This window comes from Sturnira hondurensis, unplaced genomic scaffold, assembly GCF_014824575.4.
Source record: "Sturnira hondurensis isolate 20B ecotype Veracruz unplaced genomic scaffold, ASM1482457v3 Scaffold0015509, whole genome shotgun sequence".
NCBI lineage: Eukaryota > Metazoa > Chordata > Mammalia > Chiroptera > Phyllostomidae > Sturnira > Sturnira hondurensis.
The window spans coordinates 8,876,580-8,899,058 of NW_028088140.1; the positions used below are offsets into that span (position 1 = coordinate 8,876,580).

A 22,479-nucleotide genomic window follows, 5' to 3' on the forward strand; every position below is an offset into this window, starting at 1 on the left:
AGAGAAAGTGACCTGTCCAAAGGCAACCACAGCTTGTCAGGCAGCACAGCCAGAACCCAAATCTAGGGCTTTGCCACTGTATTATGCTTCTCTCTCATCACATGGCCCATGGCTGAAATCTGCTTCAAAAATATAGGTTCATTTCTTTTTCAGTCCTTCTAGCTTTTGACTCAAAGCAGAAAAGTTCTTCAACTGAAAGGGGTCAGCCCTACTTTCCTGTCCTCTCGTGGACTGCTAGCTAATTCTCATTCTGTGATCTTTGTCATTGGTGACAATGTGCAGCACAGAGCAAAAAATAGCAGTTTGATTTTTCCCCCCACATTCCAAGTTGAGCTTGAAGTGCTGGCAGTTTAAACGAACTACACAAATAAATCTTGTTTTGACTCATAGGCCAGGGGGTGGATAAATATGGAAACCCCCAAGATATAATTTTGCAGTCATTTTTTTTTTTTGCTTAGCATAACTGCATGCTGTAATGTGCTGAGAATTTTTTGTTCTGGCTTTAGAGAAATAGCATCACAATCCTGGCTAAGTGCTTTTCTTGCTTCCCAGCAAATAGATCTTCACACACACACACACACACACACACACACACACCCCATCACAACCACCACCACCACCAACAACAACAACACACCAAACCCAACAGCTGCACATTTGGAGCTGAATGTCAATCTTCTGTTCCAAATTGACAGCTCTTGTTATTTAAAGTCAGAGATGTGTAATCTTTTGAATTTTAACTAGTCTGTCTTCCAACAAACTCAAGTTCACAGAAAGGCAACTAACATGATTGAAAGTGTAGAGAGGCTTCCATATCTAAGTCAGAGGACAGAAACCAGCTTTAGAGGCCTATTTCACAGCTCAGAGAAGAGAGGAGCAAAGAGGGGCAACTGGGGCAAGCCCCACAGAGGGACAGCATATCCAGGACCAAGCCAGGTCTCACACAGAGAGAATATGTACCCAGCTAAGGGGTTTCAGTTCCTTCTGTCTGGCCTGGCATGCCTATGGGATTTTACTAACATCTACAGAAGGTCAACAGAGATTGGCTGGGCCTTAGGCTTGTTCTCCAGAGGAGGTGCTCTTTGGACTTTTAAAAGGAAATGTTCCTTCATCTGGTAGATAATTATAAGCATCTTTGTGCCAAGCAATGTATAGGCTAAAAATCAGTAATGTATGAAAAGGAGTTAAAGTTTAGGCAGAGGTTAAAATAAGAGGGGGCTGTGAGACACCCAACCCAGTCCCTATGGCCCTGGGTCAGAAATTGATTTTGGGATGGAGTAATGTCCATTGACTGCCCATGATAGCTCACTCTCCAGACTTGTTCTTACATATGTTTGCCATGTGTTTGGAGAGAGACCTAATTCTCTTTTGTCAGTGGCAGGCCATGGCCCAAGGAGGAGAAGTGGGTTTTCCAGAGAGTCTATGTAAGAGGGACGATGCAGAGAGCAGAAACCACAGCTTCAGCTGGGGACATGGATGTTTCCTGCTCCTTCCTGTCTCTTCTATTTTTATATACAGAAATTTATTTTAAAAAGAAGACTGCCCCTTCTTTTCCCAAGAGGCACACTACTGTGCGTGGTGGAAGGGGTCAGGTGTTGGGCTTATGATTGTTCTCAGCCTCCCCTTTGGGAGGAGGAGAGTGAAGTCATCACCCATGTACCAGAGTCTGGTTAGACTTCTACTTCTGCCCTGAGATTTCAAATCTGATGCTCATATTCTCAGAGTTTCCATGTCAAAAAAATCCCACAAGCCTTAGTCATTCCTCACACATATATCTACAAATATCTCTCCTGTGCTCCGATCAACAAGCCTTTTGGCCCATTTCCCTCCTTCCTCCTCTTTTCTTCCTTTCTGTGCAAAACTGTTTCCCAAGTTTCTGTGGCATAGCACAGTCAGAGAATGAGGGTATTCCCATTAATTGACACTCTGGTAATAGGGAGCCACAGAATTTTCTACATGCCATAAGTGGGTTTTTCACTCGCAAATTATTGTAATATGGCGCACTCCACGTAACACATCTGCTACAGTACATATAATTGAATCTATTTTGAAGACAATGTAAGATCCTGTAGTGCCTTTGAGTCATCATTACCAACGTTATTGACCATCTTACCATGGATGTATGGAAATACTGTTTTTAGAGAGTTCCAGTTAATAAGATACTAAATAGCAGAGAGTTTGTTGGACATCAGATTTTAGAGGAAAACATTAGAGAATGTCTGGGCCTGTCTACCAAAGGGTCCTCATAACTTAGCGGCTTTGATGTTGAATGTTCTTTTGGATTCTCTGAGCCTTAATATTCTCATTTAATAAATTTTTTCATGACTGAATTGCAATAAAAATGAATTGTAGATGAAGAAATCATTGAAGCTTAATTTCAAATGTAATTGCATTTAAATTTAAAATAGGTGTACCTATCAGATGGACTTTGGACATTTATTTGAAATGATAATGTCAAGTAGCTGAACTATTGGCAAAACTATAACTATTTGATAGCTTCTTATCCCACAGTCCTCTCTATTTAGTAAAACATTTAACTGCAGTGAATAAATATTCATTACCAAGTTATGATCAAAACCCCTAATTAAATATCTCACAAACTAAAAACTAGCAACCTGATTAAATGTGAATGTTACCCTGTTTACTCACTTAATAACTGTGAGGCCTGGGCCCTTTGCCCTCAGGAGAGGGATGAACAGTGCTCTCATTTCACAAGGGAGGGCTTCGTGATGCAGGGACCCCAGGATGCACAGGCCCTGCTGATCAGCCACAGTTGCAGGAGGGGTGAATGGGGTTGACCCCTTGAATAAACCTGTTACTTCTGGCCCAAGAAGTGCAGTTGCTATAGCCACACAGTTCTTCCCTGGGCAGAGCTTTCTTCAGATCTAGAGCACCCCCTGGCAGGGCTATGCAGCACCCCCTGCGGTGATCTCCAATGAGTCATACACCATCATTATTCAGGCACTGTGGACCCAATACCGTGAACCAGATTTGGAGCCAACCCTTAGGGAGCCCACGTGCCCAATATGAGGCCCCTGGAAATGCCACTTCTCATCACAGCAGCCCCTACAACAGCTCCAAACCACATGGCATTCATTCCTTTGGTTCTTTCTGGTTTATTCAGGTTCATTCAGACTAAGGCTGGCTATGGAGGAATGCCCTCAGGGTGCTGTAAGCCCTGGGAAAAGACACATAATCCAACTGAGCCCTCATCCGGACACCCACTTTCAGCACACCTAGGGGGCCTGTGCGTTCTGTCCAGCATCCAAGGAGAGTGGTGAGGGAGGGAGGGGTCACTGTATTGACAGGGCCCGGAGGTACCCAGAGGCACCCAGAGGCAGGCTTCAGGCACCCTGCTGAAGCCTTGTACTCTGAGGCTCCCAGAGAAGGTGGCTCTGTCACTCAGCTTTCAGGATGGCTGTTATCACCTGGCCTATTGTGGCAGCAGGGGATTCTCAAGTCAGATGTACCTTTCCACCCAGCGTTTCAAGCCTGTCCATCTGGGTTCTTTGTATGGATCCTCCTCTTACTTGGGGGATTGTCTGTTCTGCAGGAAGCTGTGGGAGACCGCATTCCTGTACTTCTGCTGGGCAATAAAATTGACAACGAGAAAGAGCGGGAAGTTCCCCGGGGCCTTGGAGAACAGCTTGCCAAGGTAAAGAGCAGGCATTTCCATCTCTGTGGACAGGGTGGGACCTGGCGATAGTTGGGCATCACCCTAGAGCCTTGGTGGGAACCTTCTCTGGAATGCCCCAGGGAAGAAAGCAAGTGGGCAAGATGGGTGTCCTGGCGTCATGGGAACGGTCTGACTCCTGTGCATGTGGGACTTTGTATAGAAAGCTATGGATTTTAAGTTGGAGTTGGCTAGGGATGACTAGGGTATGGATAATTTTGCCAAATTCTTTCCCTTAGAGCTCAGAATTATAAATTCTTAGGTAGTAAGAAGTTACTTATTTTAGTCCCTATCTGATGCTTGAACCTCATTGTGTATGTTTCCACTTGTTCACCTTCAGGGATGAAACACTCACTAACTGCAAAGCTGTCCAACTTTTCTTTGGACACCTCTGTTAGAGAATTCATCCTTTCTACCAAGACCGAGCCTCAAAGCTGTGAACTCAAAATAAATGCAGGGCAGGCACTGGATAGCCTACCGATAAAATAAGCAGCAGGCCTCTTGTCCAAGCCCAGAAGCAACAGGGCTTGATGGAAATCAAGCAGCAAAACATGCAATGCTTGCTCCTGGGCTGCTCCTACTCCTCAGTGTAGTTTTCAGGGAACCATATATCCAGAAAAATGGGGGTGCTGTCCAGCCGCAGGATTCATAATTCTTAGTGTGCTCAATCTAAACAGAGGTTCATGGCCTCAGGGGCTGGGAAAAGAGTACGATGGTAAGATTCAAGGAAAAAGGAGGAAGAAGGGCCTGGCAGGTGTTCCTGTGCAAGCTCACCAAGTAGCTACATGTCCACGCTCCCTCAACCTCAATTCCAAAATCCAAAAAACTCTGGAAACAAAGAGAGATTTGTATTTCATCTGGAAGAAAAATCTGACCAGAATTGACGTGCAGTTACTGACAATCATTGTGTTACACTTTGAATACTCAAATGTTTCACTGACGAAATATTAATGAATATGTTTGGTTATAGAATGCTGTCCCAGACCCACTGAGGGTGTTATGTAATGTAGTACATACATGAATTAACTTTCTGAAACTCAAAATTTCTTGATTCTAGAATATATCTGGATCCAAGGACTTTGACTATGGAACTGCAGGACCTGCATTTTTATCATCTCAGTTTTTTTTCTTTTTTTCTTTTTTTGGTCAGTGAAACAAAAACTGAGGCTCAGGGAAACTAAGTGATTTATTCAAATTGTCACACAGCTCCTCAGGGGCAGAGTCTCAACTTGAAGCTGGAAGCCAAGTCTTATCTTTCAATTCCAGGGCCTATGCACTCCTCCTCCCCGAACCATGGAGCCTTTGTCCTTCACAGACTGACCAGGAGTCAGGGTCAGACTGAAGGGTGGGGGGATGAAGAGGGCAGAGATCAGAGCTGGATCTGTGGGGTGTGGAGCAGAAAAGCTGAATTGGGAGCCAGCATTTGCAGAGCCTTCTGATCTGCAGCCACAAAATAAGTATCCTTGCTCAACTGCCTGCATCCCTACAGGGCATCAGCCTCAAGACCTCAATTCCATTAACATTGTCATAAGGAAGCAGGACAGCTATTAATGGAAGTGATAAATGGACTAGGATGAGCCTTGGCCAAGGGCCCTGCCATTCATGTAGCACAGACTCTGCCCAGTGATGGACAGTTGTCCTGTGGCACCAGTGCTGACAGCCTGGGCAGCTGGAGTGCTAACTAACTGGTGTGAAGAATTCCTATTGGAGTGACATCTTCCCCAAGGCCTATGGCACGTCAGTGTCCTGGAAAAAGCATGCTGCCATTAGCTAAATATCTGACTGAAGCAGGCTGGCCACTTCTACCTTCTCTAGCCTCAGTTTCCCTGCCTGTGAAATGGAAGAATGTCATCCCCCCCGCCCCCAGCCTCTGTGTCTTTGCCTGCATCCAGGCTGGTGGAAAAGGAAATGAGCATATATGTACCCTACCTGGGAGCAATTTGAGAAAGTGTCAAATAGCTTATGGTTTTGTTGTTTTACAATTATTATAGCTCACCTGGGACATAGTTACAGAACTTGCATTAGTGAGGTTTCCAGAGGAGACAGAAATCAACCTCTCAGAGAGTAGTGAGAGGGTAAAAGAGTTTAAGGGGATTATGGAAGGAAGCAGGGGTATGGGTAAATGCAGACAGCATGTTCTCTCCCCACCCCACAGTTCCCTGCCGCCCCCCCCCCTCCGTTTATTCCCTCTGTTTTATGATTCTAGGAGAACAATCTGATCTTCTATGAATGCAGTGCCTATTCCGGTCACAACACCAAAGAGTCCCTGCTCCATCTGGCCAGGTAGAGACACAGCTCAGTGGGCGATGTGACTAAACTATGCTGGTCTGGATGGGGACCACTTATTCACCATCAACCCCCACTCCCCCACCCCTGACATCTGGGTCTGTCTTCTGTCTACCTGAGCCTCTGGGTAAAGGGGTTGGTGGCCAGGCCTCTGTGCAGCATTTCAGAAGTGAGAGACAGCCTTATGAAACACAGTAAGGCCCAAAAGAAAGCCTCCCTGCCTGTCACTGCATCTTAAAGGCTGCGTTTTCCCCAGGAATTCTCTTTTTCAATGCAAATGCTCCTGAGAAAGGTCATGTCATAGGTCCTCCAACACTGGCTAATATCTTAGCAGTGATTAGTTGACAGCCAGCTGGGAACAAGGATGGATTAGGGCTTGTGGGGAATGGGAGGCAGAGGCAAGGAGAGGAGGGGCTATGATGGGAGACCAGAGTCATCCAAGGGGATGGCACTCAAGGACGGATTCCATAAGCCTCTGCCTACACTAAAATTAAGAGAACAACACCACATACAGGGCCCTGTTTTCCACACTTGAACATTCACTCATTGATCTATCTAGGCATTTGTTTCATTCCATCCATCCACCCAGCTCACATAAGCACTTACTTAATAGTACTTGTTTGTGCTCAGCATTCATTCTGGGGCATCTAAAATATTTTCATTTGGGTAATTAAGAACCCAGAACAACTTCTTTTGTTCATTGGTGAGGTTCTGGGGTTATGGAAGACCATGGGGACAGTTCTAAGCTTTTCTCTGACACTGATTTTTAGAGCAAGTGACCCTACCGTTTTGAGCTTTGCTGCTAATGTAAGAACATCAGTCATACCCTCCCCACCCACTCACAGGTTGTTGTGAGAATCAGAACAGATGTGGAAGGTAGAAGCACTTTGACAGTATAAAGCAGGGATAAGATACTTAACACTATTTTTAACCCTTTACCTCCTACTTTAACCTGGAGCTGTGGCCACATGGGACAACCCTTCCATGGTTACTAAGTAAGAAATATATGTTCTGAGCGCATACTGTGTTCTGGGCACTGTGATAGGCTGCAGAGACACAGGAATAAAAGATGCAGCCTCTGCTCTCAGCAACCCCTTCAGTAATTAAGGGACCAATGGGGTTATAACAGAAGGGTCAAAGTGCCATCAGAGCACTTACAACACCTAGACGACTGGGGAGGCTTCCTGGAGGAGGTGTGAGGGATCCATATTGACTAAACTCTGGCTTTACAAATTATAATTAGGTACCTGTACTCCCCAGAGGGAGACTTGGAATACTCTCTCTGATGCTCTGGTGAGGTTGGGGTCTGTCATTATGACCCTGACACTGTATCCTCCACTCTGCCAGGATCCTCAAGGAACAAGAAGACACAGTGAGGGAGGACACTGTTCAGGTTGATCGCCCTGCCAAGAAGAAAACCTGCTGTGGCTGATAGGCACCTCCTAGGACTGCTCTACCCAGGCCTGGGGTCACAGGACCTGCAATGAATCCAGCACATGGCTCCCACACAGATGTCCCTACCAAGGCCAGCCCAGACCTTTGTCCTTTTACTTGCCTCCCCCATAAAGAAGGGGAGCACCTCCAGTCAGGAAAGCTGCTCTTGGAGCATCTTGGAGTCTTTTCTCACCCTACTTTCTCTAGACCCCAGATGCCCATTCTTTTCCCTTCTTCCCCCCACCCTTCCAGATTGGCTTCCTGGGAAAAAGAGACAAATGGGTTTTTCCAGAAAGCCACCATGTGCCTTTTCCATCTCCCTTCTCCTTCCCACCCTTGCCTTTAGGAGCCTCAGCACTGCAGTTGCCACGGTAACTGTGCAGGGCTGACTTGCTGCTTCCTGCAGGCCACAGATAAGGCACTTGGGCAATGAATGCCAGGGTGGTTGGTCTGGCTTTGGCTCCTGTTCTCTGGATGCCAGTGGGACACTCTTGGCATATGCTTCATGGACCTCAAGATACCTGCATGGTGTTGAGGGGAGCAAACCAGAGTATCCACATCTTATTCCCTACCCCTTACCTCTACCCCCAGAGGTCCTGTTCTTTCCCAGGCTTCAGGGCCCAGCCTCTCTCAGCATCCACAGGGCTGTGGCGTTTGCCCCAGTGGGTTCACTGGAACAGTGCATTACAAGGAACCTATAGCCTTTTCTCCTTACGGCCCACCCACAGCCAGGACTCCCAGGTAGCCTGGGGGTGATAAATGTGTGCCTGGAGTTAGAGAGTGGGCTCATTTGCTGCCTAACCTCCAGAGATGAAAAGAAAACGAGGGGGGAAATCCCATCTGCTGTTCAACAGAGAGACCATTTCTGAAAGGTATAAATAAACTGTAGCTATGTAAAGCCATTTTCTAAATGTTTCTCAAAATAGCTCTTTGAAAAATTGTACATGATGGTTAAAGGGGTAGATTGACATGCCAGTGGTGAGGCCCAACATCAGGTACATAGTTACTGACTTCATTTTATTTGATTTTTCTTTCAGGAGACTGTATTTTAAAAAAATAAAGTATGGCTCTGGTGGTGACATTTTGCTGCTGTTTGTGTACAGAGTGCCGCTGCGGGCTTGGCACCCCTGTGACTGCAGCAGCATGGGGGCCCTCAGATTAAGGGACTGACCTGAGTTTGTGGTGGTTCCTACAGCTGGTGCTGGTGGGTTTCCAGCTCAGGACAGGGCTCCAGCATCACTGGCTGGCTGTCAGTGGGGCACAGGAGGGCACTTGTGCCCTGGGTGGGAAGCTGGATGAAAAGACCATAAACATGCCGGCCAATCACCATTTTCAGGCTATGGCCCTGGGCCCCCAGAGGAGATTGGGTGGTGAAGTGCACTAAGTCATCCAGGCTGGGGAGAGGGCAGAGTTCCCAAGGCTGTTCCTTGCAGCCTCCACCCAACAAAGGGTCAGAGCCCCATAGGTCACCAGGTGAGTGCATACCTCCTTCTTGCAGGCTCCTCCCTCTTTGTCATCCAGCTCTTCTTCATAGGCACCAGGTTGCCCATGAAGGGTGAGAATGAAAACCAGCAATGAGCACCAGGAGATGCTCCATGATCTTGGGCAAGACAGCTCCCTCCCTGGGTGCCCATCTCATCAATAAAGTGAAGGGTGAGCCATTTAATGCCTTAGGCTCTGTCCTTTCAGAATGCTTGTGATGACATGATTATTTTCCAACTTAGGCTACTCTGGCCCCCAGTCAAATTTCAGGGGGAACTCACAGGACACTCATTTCCCTAAGAGAGGGCACTGGTGAAGGTCTCATTAGTGGGATGCATGGGGGCTGGGTCACCCAGAAATGGCCCTCTCATATCTGTGTGTTGCTGTGTGAATACTGGTTGTTATGTGTGTGTGTGTAGAGTGTGGGTAGAAGGTGGGGGTAGCCAAGGAGAAAGGACAACAGCTGTCCCACTTCTGGTGGAAAACAGGGATGACAGTTGAGATTTGTGGGGGCAAGTAGGCCATCTTTTGGGTTCCCTAAACCCATACTGCATTTATCCCTGAGCACCTAATCCCTGGCCCAGGGCTGCATTTTTCTTTTAGGAAAAGTGAATTCAGGATTTAGAGCAAGGTGGGATGCCCCTAGTGCCTGGTCTTCTATCACATGCAGTAAATCCCCATGAATCCTCAAAGCTCCCAAGAGAGAGGGGTGAGAAGAGTTGCGGGCCTCTGGTGCCCCCTTTTCCAACACACTTGAAAAAATGTGGAGCACTGGGGACACTGAGAAACTCCAAGAGGTTCTGTGTTTTCAGGTCTCAGTGGCCCTCCCCGCTTCTCCCTCATTGCTTTTAAGCCACCATGGTAATAGAAGTCACCCCAGGGACTGTCAGCCTAGCCCCAAGCCAGCAGTGGTATTAGAAAAAACCTGTCTCCATCCCATTTGCATTGCTGTTATGATCTTGAGCAAGTCACTTCATCAGGTTACATGTTCATCTATAGATTGGAGGTTTCAATGTCAACCTCACAGGGATATTTTAAGTAATAAATAAAGCAACATAGGTGAAGTACTAGCACAGTGCCCAGGACATAGCTGACACTAACAAATAGGGGCTATTATTGTTGTCACTGCTCATTTACTGCCCAGACCCTTTGCCTTGCTTCATTTTCAGATTAGAACCAACTAACACCAAGCATCTACCTGAAAACTGGGCAATCCCACAAACACTGCATTTGAGCACTCAATTACCTGGCCCATTTACCTGGCTGGTGAGCTCATATCTGGTTTTGCTTCATGGCCCTGCTCTCCCTTTGGTTTCCCAGTCAGTGCCTACAGCTTTAGGCCCACGGTCCATTCAAAGTCCCTGCCTGTAGTTCTCCAAGACTCAGATGGCGGGTCAAACCTGGTGCCAGCTCCTGGGTGTTCACCTGGGAATGACATGTGCTCGACACCATCCCTGGCTCCTCCCTTGTTCCCCTATTCTGATTCCTTGTGCTTCTTTCTGGTTTCTTCTTCTGCCCTCAGCCCTGAGTTGCCAAACCATGAGCTCCAACACCAAACCAACACCCCAGTTGCTTTGCGTATTGTTAGCACTCACTTTCCTTTGCAGTTTCATTGGGATCTTTTCTGTTTCTGTGATACCCTACCTTTCTTCTACCTCTCCCCATCCTGTACTTTTTCTCCATTCTCAATACCTCCACCCAGTCTTGGACTCCCTCCCTCCTACTCTCCCCCTGGCCCTCTCCAGGCCATGTCTGTGTCTATCAAAAATGGCTCAGCCCTTTGTCTCTGTCACTAAAAGTCACTGTTCCAAAGGATCTTAAACCAATTTCAGCTAGGTGTTAATGCAGATAGCTGGCTTCAGGGCTATATTTATAATGTAACGAACTCTAAGGAAGTCAAAACTTTAAACCAAAGGAATGAATTCCTAGTGATAGATTATTAAGCACCATAATGGGTCATGGGGGTCAAGTATTTAGGTCAGAGCTGCCTTCTCCTATACTGCTTTTAAAGACCTCAGTTTTCTTCGTGTATTTTGGGGCTCTGTTTTTAGGCTAACGTGTTTATAGTTGTTTATGTCTTCTTGATGAATTAAAACTGTCCTTCTTTGTCTCTAGTAGCAATTTTTGTCTAAAGTCTATTTTGTCTGATATTAGTATAGTCACAACAGCTCTCTGTCAGTTGCTGTTTGCATAGTATAATTTTTCTGTCTTTTTACTTTCAACCTATTTGTGCCTTTGAATCTAAAGTGATTCTTACCCTGGTGGGTGTGGCTCAGTGGATTGGGTACTGGCTTTCGAACTGAAACATTGCTGGTTCAGTTTTCAGTCAGGGCGCATGCCTGAGTTGTGGGCCAAGTCTGTAGCTGGGGGCATGCAAGAGGCAACACATAGATGTTTCTCTCCCATGTCATCAATGTTTCTCTCTAAAAATAAATAAATAAAATCTTTAAAATAAAAAGTAAAGCAATTCTCTTAAAGACAGCCTATAGTTGAATCAGGTTTTTAAATCTATTCTTCTAATCTCTGCCTTTTTATTGGAAAGCTTAATCTATTTATATTTAATGTAATTAGTCTATTAAAATTTATGCTTGCCATTTTGCTATTTCTCTTCTATATTTCAATGTCTTTTTTGTTCCTCCATTCCTCCATTATTGACTCTATTCCTCCATTATTGACTTATTTTGTATTAAATATTTATTTTCTAGTGTGGTATTTTAATCCTTTTTTATTTCATTTACTGTATTTTAAAAATTTATTTTCTTGGTGGTTACTATTAAAATTTCATTTAGAACAACCTAGTTCAGATTAATACCAACTTAATTTCAATGGTACACAAAACTTGGCTTTCATATAGTTTCATTCCCCTCTTACACTGTGATTATCATGAATTACATATTTATATATCTTGTCCTCATCAACCTAGATTTATAGTTATTATTTCATGCAGTTGTCTTCTAAATCAAACAGGAAAAATGAGTTAAAGTAAATGATACATTTATACCATTTTCTATATTTAATTATGTAATTGCTTTTTCCAGTGCCCCTTATTTCTTTATGTTGAGTCAGTCATGTTACTGTTTAGTGTTCTTTTATTTCAGTATTATTTCTTGTAGGGCAGTTTTGCCAGGACAAACTTTTCCAGATTTGTGTATCTTGAAATGACTGAAAGATAACTGTCAGATACAGAACTTTTGGTTTACAGCTTCCACTACCACTCCCCCACCTCTCTACTGCTTCAGTCAGTACTTTGAATATGCCATCCCACTGTTTTTGACCTCCATGCTTTTTTATGAGAAATCAGCTGTTAATCTTACTGAGGCTCCTTTGTATATGATGAATTGCTTCTTGCTGCTTGATGTGTCTAGTTACAGATCAACTTTGAGTTTATTATACTGGGAGTTGGTTGAGCTTCTTGGATATGTAGATTAATGGATTTCATCAAATTTGGGGAGTGTTTGGTCATTATTTTCTTAAGTATTCTTTCTGCTTCTTTTTCCTCTTTTCCTTCTAGGACTCCTATTATGCATATTTTGGCATACTTGATGGTGTCTCGCAGGTTTCTGAGGCTCTGTCCATTTTTCTTCATTCTTTTCTCTTTGTCTTTCTTAGACAGGATTATCTCAATTGCTTTATCTTCAAGTTCACTGATTCTTTCTTCTGCCCACACAAATATGATATTGGGATCTCCTAATGAATTTTTTATTTTCATTATTGTACTTTTCAACTCCAGAATTTCTATTTGGTTCATTTTTATAATTTCTATCTCTTTGTTGATATTTTCTATTTAGAGAGACGTTGTTCTCATACTTTTCTGTAATTCTTTAGACATTGTTTCCTTTAGGTCTTTGAACATATTTAAAATAGCTGATTTAAAGTTTTAAAGATGTGATGCATAAATCAAGCTCTGCTTGCCATCTCTGCTTTTTTCCTCATACTCCACACCACATAGCCAGGACTCTGGGCTCATTTCTTGGCCCTACAACTAACCTTCTGCTCAAAGTATTTCTTTTCTTCTGGATTGGAGGAAGGACATGAAACTCAGAAGTCCTTCTGATCTGAGAACCCTCCTCTACATTTTAAGCTTCTGTATGCTCTGCTGGAGATGAGCAGCCCAAAAAGGGTGTCCAGTTCCTCAGAAATGAAGAAGGCCAGAAATCCTCAGGCAATTTCCCCTCCTGCCAAGAATCTAGGCATTCCACAAAACTTCACTCAAAAAGCATAGGTGGAGGAAAACTGAAAATCATAAGCTTTATTTAAAAAGGAGTTTAATGACTTCAAAATAATTAAGCCATAGTACATGAACATACGAAAACCAAGACTTAAGTGCCCTGTTGCTAATTGGCCCTAGGAGTACTGCCATCTCTCCTCCTGTCATCCAAGGAATAGAAATTACCTATTTTATTACAAATTTACCTGTTTATTACAAATTCTAATAAATTTTGGTCAAAATTCATAGGATTTCACATTAGTGGTTATTCCCTCCATTCTTATGTATGTTGGGGTGAGGGAGGTTGATGGTTGACAGAATATAGGAATTTTCTAAGCCTTTCCCACTTCCTAAATCTATCAATGTTTCTATTAATAGATATGTTAATTATCAGCAATAGAAGTAACAAAGAACATCATAACTCTACCTTTCACGTAGTTCAGTGGAGCCAAGTAAATTGAAGTGTCCTTCTTAGGAAAAAAAAACCTTGCTAGAGAACATGAGACCTGGGAAACCATGTGGCACTTGCCAGAGGACCTGAAATCAATGTGGGAACTAAGGAACATTGACAAAGTATGTCATTTGTCATGCTGGGGCAGAGCTGAGTCAGGTCCAAGAACTGATCCTCTCTCAGGGCTTTGGATCTGAGCCAGAAGTGGTACTCATAGGCCCTTGTCATAGCACCAGGAGATTCCTCTCCCAACAAATGAGGACTTCATAGGACCAGTAGGACCTGTGCTGTCGTAGTGAGTTACAGCTTGATCCATTTGACCTATAAAAATAAGTGCTACATATAAAAACACCACACTACCAAGCAAAAAATGCCCAAAGAACATGGACAGAGAGAATGAAAAGAGGAATTGAAATGTGAAGTTCAAGGGGCTTAGGATGTTTGAGTGATATGACTATAGAACTAGGATTCATTGAGCATGCATAGCACTAGGTCATGGGAAGAGTGTCAGGAGCAATCCAATATCTGGTCCATGGGCTCCCCAGGCCATTCTGTAATGATAGTGTATGGTGATTATTTATACACACTGCTCCCATGGTTCTAATGAGCAAAATACACTGAACTGAGCTCCTGAGGCAGGAGCATTTATTTCTGTCACTTCATGTTTATCAGTGTCTGGAAAACAATGTTTGCCTAAAGGAGCACTTGAGAACAGAGCATCAGTTCTCAAAAACAAGGCCCACCACTTGGTGCATTCACTCCCCTGGAACCCCAAGTCCCAAAGTCTGGGCAACTGGGCTCCTGTGTCCTGGTAGACCCATGGGGTTTACATCACTGGTTCAAATGAGGTGCTGCTTCTGGCTTTTAAGACAAAGTGCTGGGGAGCATTCCAGCTTCTGCAATTTAATTGCCTTTCAGATAGTGTGATGTCCATCAGAGCATTCCATCTCATCATCCTGCAGCCTCCACAGCTGTGACTAGTAGCAATCCATTACCTGCAGGCAGCTCAACATCTCAATTTGACTTGGGTTCCATACTTCTGCACATAAAAAGATACTTGTCCACCCAGTTCTCCTTCTTCCTGGTGTGGAGCCAGTTGTGCTCCCCACAAGTTATGTGGCCTTGGGCAGAACCTGGAACTGTGTGATGATCTAGGTTCCAAGCCTGTACAATAGCACTCTCTGCCCTACTGCCCTTACAGAGTAGTGTGAAGGTCAAATGAGAACTCTGAGGAAAAGGCTTAGTCAACTGACAATCTATAGACAAACATTAGTTATTAGATTTGTACAAGAGACCTAAACAAAACAAAATAGGAAAAAGAAAATTTCACACTTCTTGACAAGTGGGAGAAACTGGGGTCTCAGGTAAAAGCATCTCTCACTTCCCTGGGCCAATAAAATATGGAAAATTTGTATTCCTTCAGAGATTTTTGTCTAAGAATGTTTTGTATGTCCCCACTTTGCTTTGGCATTGAGTGGGTCCAGCATGGCAGACTAACAAGGTTCTCACTGGAAGGGCTGTGGTCTCAATTATTTTTGTACTTACTGGGGCCTGATATGTAATAGACATAAGTTGGTGGATGGGTGGATTTGCTGCCCCATCAAGACTTTATATAGCACATTCCTAATTGAGCCACCTTTACATACAGTTTAATAAAGCATTCACTTTGGGATGATGAGAAAGTTCTGGAGTTGGAGGGTACTCATGGTTGCACACAGTATTATGAAGATACTTAATGTCACTGGGTTGTGCATTTAAAAATGGTTAGATTTGTAAATTTTATGTGTATTTTACTGCAATACATTAAAAAACCCTTCACAAACATTTCTATTTCATGAATGAATGAAGGATTGGTTCTCTTCAATCAATGTCCAGTAGCTGGGCTCTAAGGTGCTCAATGTTTGACTTGGGTTATATCCAGAAAGGAGGGAGCAGGAAAGGAATATTAGCTTACCTATGGCCCTTGGATCTTCAGGTACTTGAAGAACCACCTAGAACCCTACAGTATACATTAACATGCCACCAAAATGTTATGACAACAATCCCCAGGGTCCCCTTCCCCAAAGGGCCTCAAGCCAACCCCAACCCACCCACAGTCAACTGGGGAGGGACTGTCAGTGCTCCCGGCTTCTCTGCCCCTGCCCCGCACACATTTCTCTTTAGGAGTTTTGCTCACCCTGAAGATAAGCTCCCTGGGATGGGCCTTCACATCCTATATGCCAACAGGAGCATCTGGCCTGGCCCTAGATAGGGGCTTGGTAGGATTGTGTCAAACAACAACAACAAAAAATGAAAGACAAATGTCTTTTGCTGTTCCTGGAATTTTGTATTGACTACTGCAGGAAATATATTCATGGCACCCAGAAATATTTTGGTTTTGCAAGATTTACATTGTAATAATTTATGATAAGGAGACTGGGAACAAGCATAGAAGGATTGGAGTGGGAGAGGGACCAGCATACTGTGTTTAAGAAAGGCTGACTTTGGTGTTACACTTGTTCTGGGTGACTCAACAGGGCTGGAAATGCAGAGCAAGGGGACTGAAGTTTATCCCAGTGAGCACGGTCCAGCGATGTAATAGGCTGCCTGTCCCAGTGAGCATGCCCAGTGAGCACAGCTGCCTCACTGCATAGTGAACTCTCTGACACTGGAAGTGTACACTCTGCTTTTAGGAATGCCAGTAAGAAACTAGATATAGTGAATTACAAGGGCTGCACCTCTACCCCACCAACCCCAAGAATCTAGTTTGAACTGAGATGGACATGAAAGAATGTAGTATAATGTGTGATAGGGAGTCAGGGTGGGCTAAGCCAGAAAGCCTCCCTGGACCAGAAGAATGTTGGGCTAGATCATTTCTTTAGTTAGTTTCCTATTAATCCTCCACTTCCTCTCCAGCTGTACCTCTTCCCCCACTTTTCCTTCCTTCCTTCCTTCCTTCCTTCCTTCCTTCCTTCCTTCCTTCCTTCCTTCCTTTACTTTATCTTTCTAACTCTCTTTCCACCATACTCTCCAGCCCCCAGCCCCCAGCCCCCAGCCTGTGCTCTCACATCAGGGATTGGAAAAGTATCTGGCCTAAAAATCTACCAGAGAGATCTGGGCTTCAGCAATTTCTCTGGCATGTAGAGAGGTGCTGAACTCTCACCAGCCCTTCATCGTGGCAAGTGAAATTGCCAGCTTCACATTGTGGGTCTATTCAAATCAGCCTTTCATGTTTGATGGATTTAAAAATATGCTAGAAGTCAGCATCTTAAATACAAGAAACACAAACAAGCAGGTGAGGCTGCATTTTCCTTCCTCTGTGCCCATCCCTCTCTCCCTTCCTCCCCACTCTTTCCTACTCCCTCCCAAGAGCAGTTTTCATTCATGAGGTCCATCTCCCCCCACCCCACCTCTTCTCTCATTGGCAAGAAATCTGCAGTCTGAACAATGGCTGGGAGGTTCTGGGGCCAACCTCCCTCCTGTCACAGATGAGGAGACTATGGCTCAGGCAGGAGGAAGGACTGCCAGGGTCTGAGATCAATGAGTAGTCACTCTGGCTCCCGGCCATTCTGGACAACTACAGCTGGCCTTCCAAATTCTGTGTGTTCTGCTTCCTGGGAAGGCTGTTTGCTACCCCCAGAGCCCCACAACCCCCCATCATCCACCTGTGAGTTTCATAGGCCCCTGTCACAGCAGAGGTTCCTAGTCTGTCCACGGATATTCACTGGGAGCTGATCTTGGGGCGCTGGCCCACTTTGGTTGATCTAACCCAGTTTTCTTGTACTGTGATTTAAATTATATTCCCTCTACTTCTTGAGCATCATCTCTTTGAAACTTGATAAGTAGGGTCCACAGCACATCCCCTATATATGGGCAGACAACGAGCTGCGGGATTGCAGAGGTAGAAACCAGGAGGCCTTCTTGCCCTGGACCCACAGCACTGCTCTGCCCCATGCACAGTGGAGCTGACAGTTCTAGTTCGTGTTCTCAGCTTTTGCTGCCCATTGGAATCACCTGGGGAGTTTTCCTTATTTTATCCAGTTTATTTCTTTAGTTATTCCACTTTTAATTAATTAATTTTTTTTAATCTGCAAAAGAAAAACGTGACAAGATTCAAATTACTAAAATTAGGAATGAAAGATGGGATATTACTATCAACCTTACAGAAATCAAAAGGATTATAAGGCAATTCCAGGAAAGACTGTGTGTAGACAAATTAGATAACCTCAGTGAAACAGACATGTTTCTAGAAATACAAAATTCTATCACAACAGACCCCAGAAGAAACAGAGAATCTGAATAGCTCTATAGCAAGCAAAGAGATTGAATTTATAATTGAGAAATTTCCCGCAGAGGCTTCCAGTTTCTAGTCTGACAAGTAAGACACCTGGAGGTTTCCACTCCATCCTAACATGCAAAGAAGCCAGACAAACTGGAAAATAAACAGCTTTTTTTAGATCCATGAGAGAAGTGAGGTCCAGGAAAAGTGCTACCCCCCAAATTGAAAAGATAGACAGGCAAATAGAGAGAATCATGATTTACCAGAGCAGAAAACCAGAAGTAAAACCCTCCTAAATAGGAACCAGTGCCAGGGTGGAGAAACCTGAGCTACAATGGACAAATTGCTGAAAGCTAAGTGTGTGTAAGTCTTCAGGGAGACGCATTTGTTTATGAGTTTTACCTCTTGGAGCTCTACCAGGTTCTCACAGTCAATATTAGAGAAAAATACCCTCATGCTTTTGGCAGGGGAAAGGTAGATATTGTTTTGAAATATGAGAATATCCTGTTCTTACTAACAAGACCTGCCCTCAAGAGAAACTAGGTAACCAGAGCGTCACATGCTGGGCTTTTATTAGGTCCTTACTGACCTGGGGGAAGGGAAATACCCAATTCCAGCCAGTTCTAGATTTCCATATGGAAGGAGGGCAATACCCAACTCCAGCTCACTCTAGCCATTCTGCCCCACATAAGGGGAGGGTAACTGAGAAGGACTGTGAAGTTCAGAGTCCAGAGGCACAGGCTTACTAAAGACTGAAACCTAATCATGGTGGAAGGAGAGTGAGAAGAGGAGGGAGAGAATCCAACCACATCCAACAAATTTTGGCATATTATGTCTTCATTTTCATATATCATTAAGTATTTTAAATAAAAAAGAATCTCACTCTCCCCTCTTGCCAAAAATTCTGATTTAATTATAAGTTAAAAGAAATGTTTAAACAATTGTTTAATCTTACCATTATTTTTATTATATTTTATTGATTATACTATTAGAATTGCCCCATTTTTTCTCCCCTTTAGCCTCCTTTGCCTTGTATCCTCCTTCCCTCCAGCATTCCTCCCCCTTAGTTTGTGTCCATGGGTCATACATATAAGTTCTTTGGCTTCTCCCTTTTCTATACTATTCTTAACATCACCCTGTCTATTTTGTACATACCAATTATGATTCTAATTCTCTGAAACTTCCCCCCACTCCCCTCCCTTCCCACTGATAACCCTCCATATGCTCTCCATTTCTGTAATTCTGTTCCTGTCCTAGTTGTTTGCTTAGTTTGTTTTTGTTTTAGGTTGAGTTGTTGATAGTTGTGAGTTTGTTGTCATTTTACTGTTCATAGTTTTGGTCTTCTTTTTCTTAGAGAAGTCCCTTTAACATTTCATAGAATAAGGGCTTGATGATGATGAACTCCTTTAACTTGACCTTATCTGGGAAGTGCTTTATCTGCTACTCCATTCTAAGTGATAGCTTTGCTGGATAGAGTAATCTTGTTTGTAGATACTTGCCTTTCATGACTTGCAATACTTCTTTACAGCCCCTTCTTGCCTGTAAGGTGTCTTTTGAGAAATCAGTGGATAGTCTTATGGGAACTCCTTGGTAGGTTACTGTCTCCTTTTCTCTTGCTGCCTTTAAGATTGTCTCCTTATCTGAGGACATACAGAGGATCCAGAGACACATGAAAAGATGCTCAATATCGCTAGCTATCAGAGAGATGCAAATTAAAACCACAATGAGACACTACTTTACACCAGTCAGAATGGCTATCATAAACAAAGAAACAAACAACAAGTGTTGGAGAGATTGTGGGGAAAATGGGGACCCTAGTTCACTGTTGGTGGGATTGCAGACTGGTACAACCACTATGGAAAACAGTATGGAACTTTCTAAGAAAACTAAAAATGAACATTCCTTTTGACCCAGCAATTCCACTACTAGGAGTATATCCTAAGAACCCTGAAACACCAATCCAAAAGAACCTATGCACCCCGATGTTCATAGCAGCACAATTTACAATAGCCAAGAGTTGGAAGCAACCTAGATGCCCATTGGTAAATGGCTGGATCAAAAAGCTATGGTACATTTTCACAATGGAATTCTATGCTGCAGAAAGGAAGAAGGAGCTCCTACCTCTTGCAACATCATGGATGGAAGCGAAATAAGCCAGGCAGTGAAAGACAAATACCATATGATATCACCTTTAACAGGAATCTAAACAACAAAACAAACAAGCAAGCAAAATATGACCAATGACACTGTCCCCGAGGTTCCTCAGACTCTCATTTTTTTGAATTCTTGTTTCTTCATTCTGTTCCGACTTGATGTTCATTTTTTTCTTTTATTCCAAATTGTTGGTATGAGTCCTGATTTCCTTTCCTTCGCTGTTAGGTCCCTGTATATTTTCTTTTTTAAAGCTGTCCCCGAGGTTCCTCAGACTCTCATTTTTTTGAATTCTTGTTTCTTCATTCTGTTCGGACTTGATGTTCATTTTTTCCTTTTATTCCAAATTGTTGATATGAGTCCTGATTTCCTTCCCTTCACTGTTGGGTCCCTGTATATTTTCCTTTATTTCACTATGTATAGCCTTCGCTTTTCCCTCAATTTTGCAGCCATACTCAGTCATTTCTGTGAGCATCCTGATTACCAGTGTTTTGAACTCTGCATCTGATAGGTTGGCTATCTCCTTGTCACTTAGTTGTTTGTCTGGAGTTTTGAGCTATTCTTTCATTTGGGCCATGTTTCTTTGGTTTGGCACAGCTATTATATGGTAAAGGGCTGGCCCTTAAGTATCCACCAGGGCAGGGCAACCCACTTTGCTGTGTTGTGGTGCTGTGTGTCTAGTGGGTGTGTGTGTCTTCCCCACCTCCACTAAACTGTGTGGTCCTGGAGGGAAGTTTCTGTATCTCACTAAGGTGTGTAGTTCAGTGTTCAGTACAGCCCTGGCCCATTACAGGTCTTCAGTAAACACTTGCCAGGTGAGCAGATGATGACTTGCTGCCACAATGCTCCTGTCAGTTGCTGGTCCACCTGCTGCTCCTACTCTGGAAATCTACTGTGTGGCCTTGAGTCAGGCACTGTCCCCTTGTAGACCTCAGTTGTTCTCATTTACAAAATGAAGGTGTTAGCTTACAGTGGTCTCCTGGCCCTCATCCAGCTTGAAGAATTTTTGATTTTCTAACTCTGCAGCTCCATAGCTCATATTTTATGAACTTGAACTCAGAACTTTCCAAGCAGATCTTGACCTTTTACAGGAGTAGAGCAGAATGGCTGCTGGGCTTTTGGAGGGGCAGGAATCAGAGTGAGAAATAAAGGTTCAAGGAGGAAATGAAGTCTCTACCAGGAGGGGAGGAAATCTGAAGCCTTTGCCAATGAGGAGCCAGAGGAAATGGGATGACAGGCTTGACTGCACTTTATTTGTCTGTGACTCTGCTAAAATGGAACTATCTCTTGGAAAATCATCTTAATAACTGTCAGGAAATGGAATTAAGGATGCTGGCTGCCAGCTGGTCAAGGCTGTGTGACTCTCATCCAGGTGACGAATTAATTTGGCTCTGCTAATATTGCCTATTGATTATCTCTGATGAGTTTTTTCATGTTTCATCCCCAAGTGCTTCTCATGAGTGGGCCTTGAAGATGCGGGCTACTGAGGTAAGTGAGGGTGTAGCAGGGAGTGTGGGGCTGCCTACGTGCCCAGATTCAGGGGGCCTGGGCAAGATGACCAGCAGATGGAAGCTGTGGGCAACCCATGAGATTGCATCTGAACACAGTGTGGCTCTAGCCCCAAACTTCTTGGTCCTGAGCCAGAGAAGTCCTGGCTTACTAGCTTTGCTCTAGAGGAGGTCCTCGTGCTCACTGAGCCTCAGTCTCTACAGAGAGAAAATGATTCATAGAGGGTGTCATGGAAGAAACTCAAAAACTCTCAAGTGCCTACATTGTGGGTTTTCTGTTATTCCTTCCCAGTACACAAGCACAATCATCTTTGATTATTCATGGTCATGAAAGAAACTATGGCCTAGCAAACTCAAAGTAATGGATGATACAAAACTTAATTTTATTTGGTTTGGAGTTTGTAGCATATAACTCCCAAGTCCCTACCCTATTCTGAGAAGTCCCCTTTCCTAAGGCTCTCTGGATTTAATTGGAAAAAAACTCAGTGTTTAAGATTTAATGACAAAATATGAGGTGGGAAAGTATTGGGCAGCCCGGAAACACACTGGACTATGGGAAGGCACAGAGGGAAGGTTGAGATTTAAAATGTAGCCTGGCTCATAGACAAACTCAGGACACATTGAGAGTTTAGGTTGGTTGGTTATGAGATTCTTTCTTCCTCTTCCCTCCTCCTATCTCCCGGCCCTCTTACCAGTGTGCTCCAGTCTTGCCCCCACCCTTCCTCTCCACTCTATATGCACAATTATAAATAGGACCTGGTGCTTCCATTGTTAAAATACCTCCAATGGCTCCTTGTCACCTATAGGATGACATGGAAATTCTTCTAATCCAGGAGAGTGGCTCTCAAGTTTTGGCCTCTTGTTTACACCCCCAGTTCACTCTGGAAGCCCAGCTCCAGCCAGCCCCAGACTCCCCACCTCACACTCTGTGCCAACCACAGCAGCCTCACATACACCACTGGTGGGTCGCCAAACTGGCTCATTCTCCTGTGGTCCTTCTCTCTCCTTGGTATTCCTGACTGTTGAGCT

At 44.0% G+C, this 22,479-nt stretch overlaps 1 protein-coding gene across 2 annotated transcripts in view; it reads left to right on the forward strand.

Annotated features, from left to right (window-relative positions):
• Positions 1–22,479, forward strand: part of CRACR2A (calcium release activated channel regulator 2A) — a 149,026-nt gene that overhangs the window by 118,268 nt on the left and 8,279 nt on the right. Inside the window, exons 16-18 of one of the 2 annotated variants that reach the window (XM_037064709.1) lie at positions 3,554–3,655; positions 5,880–5,956; positions 7,307–7,649. The exons of the other annotated variant lie outside the window; for it this stretch is intronic. Of the exons in view, the coding sequence (XP_036920604.1) occupies positions 3,554–3,655; positions 5,880–5,956; positions 7,307–7,391 (264 nt within the window). The 3' untranslated portion in view covers positions 7,392–7,649. Of the gene's footprint in view, positions 1–3,553; positions 3,656–5,879; positions 5,957–7,306; positions 7,650–22,479 lie in introns of those variants that run through there. 2 annotated transcript variants of the gene reach the window in all.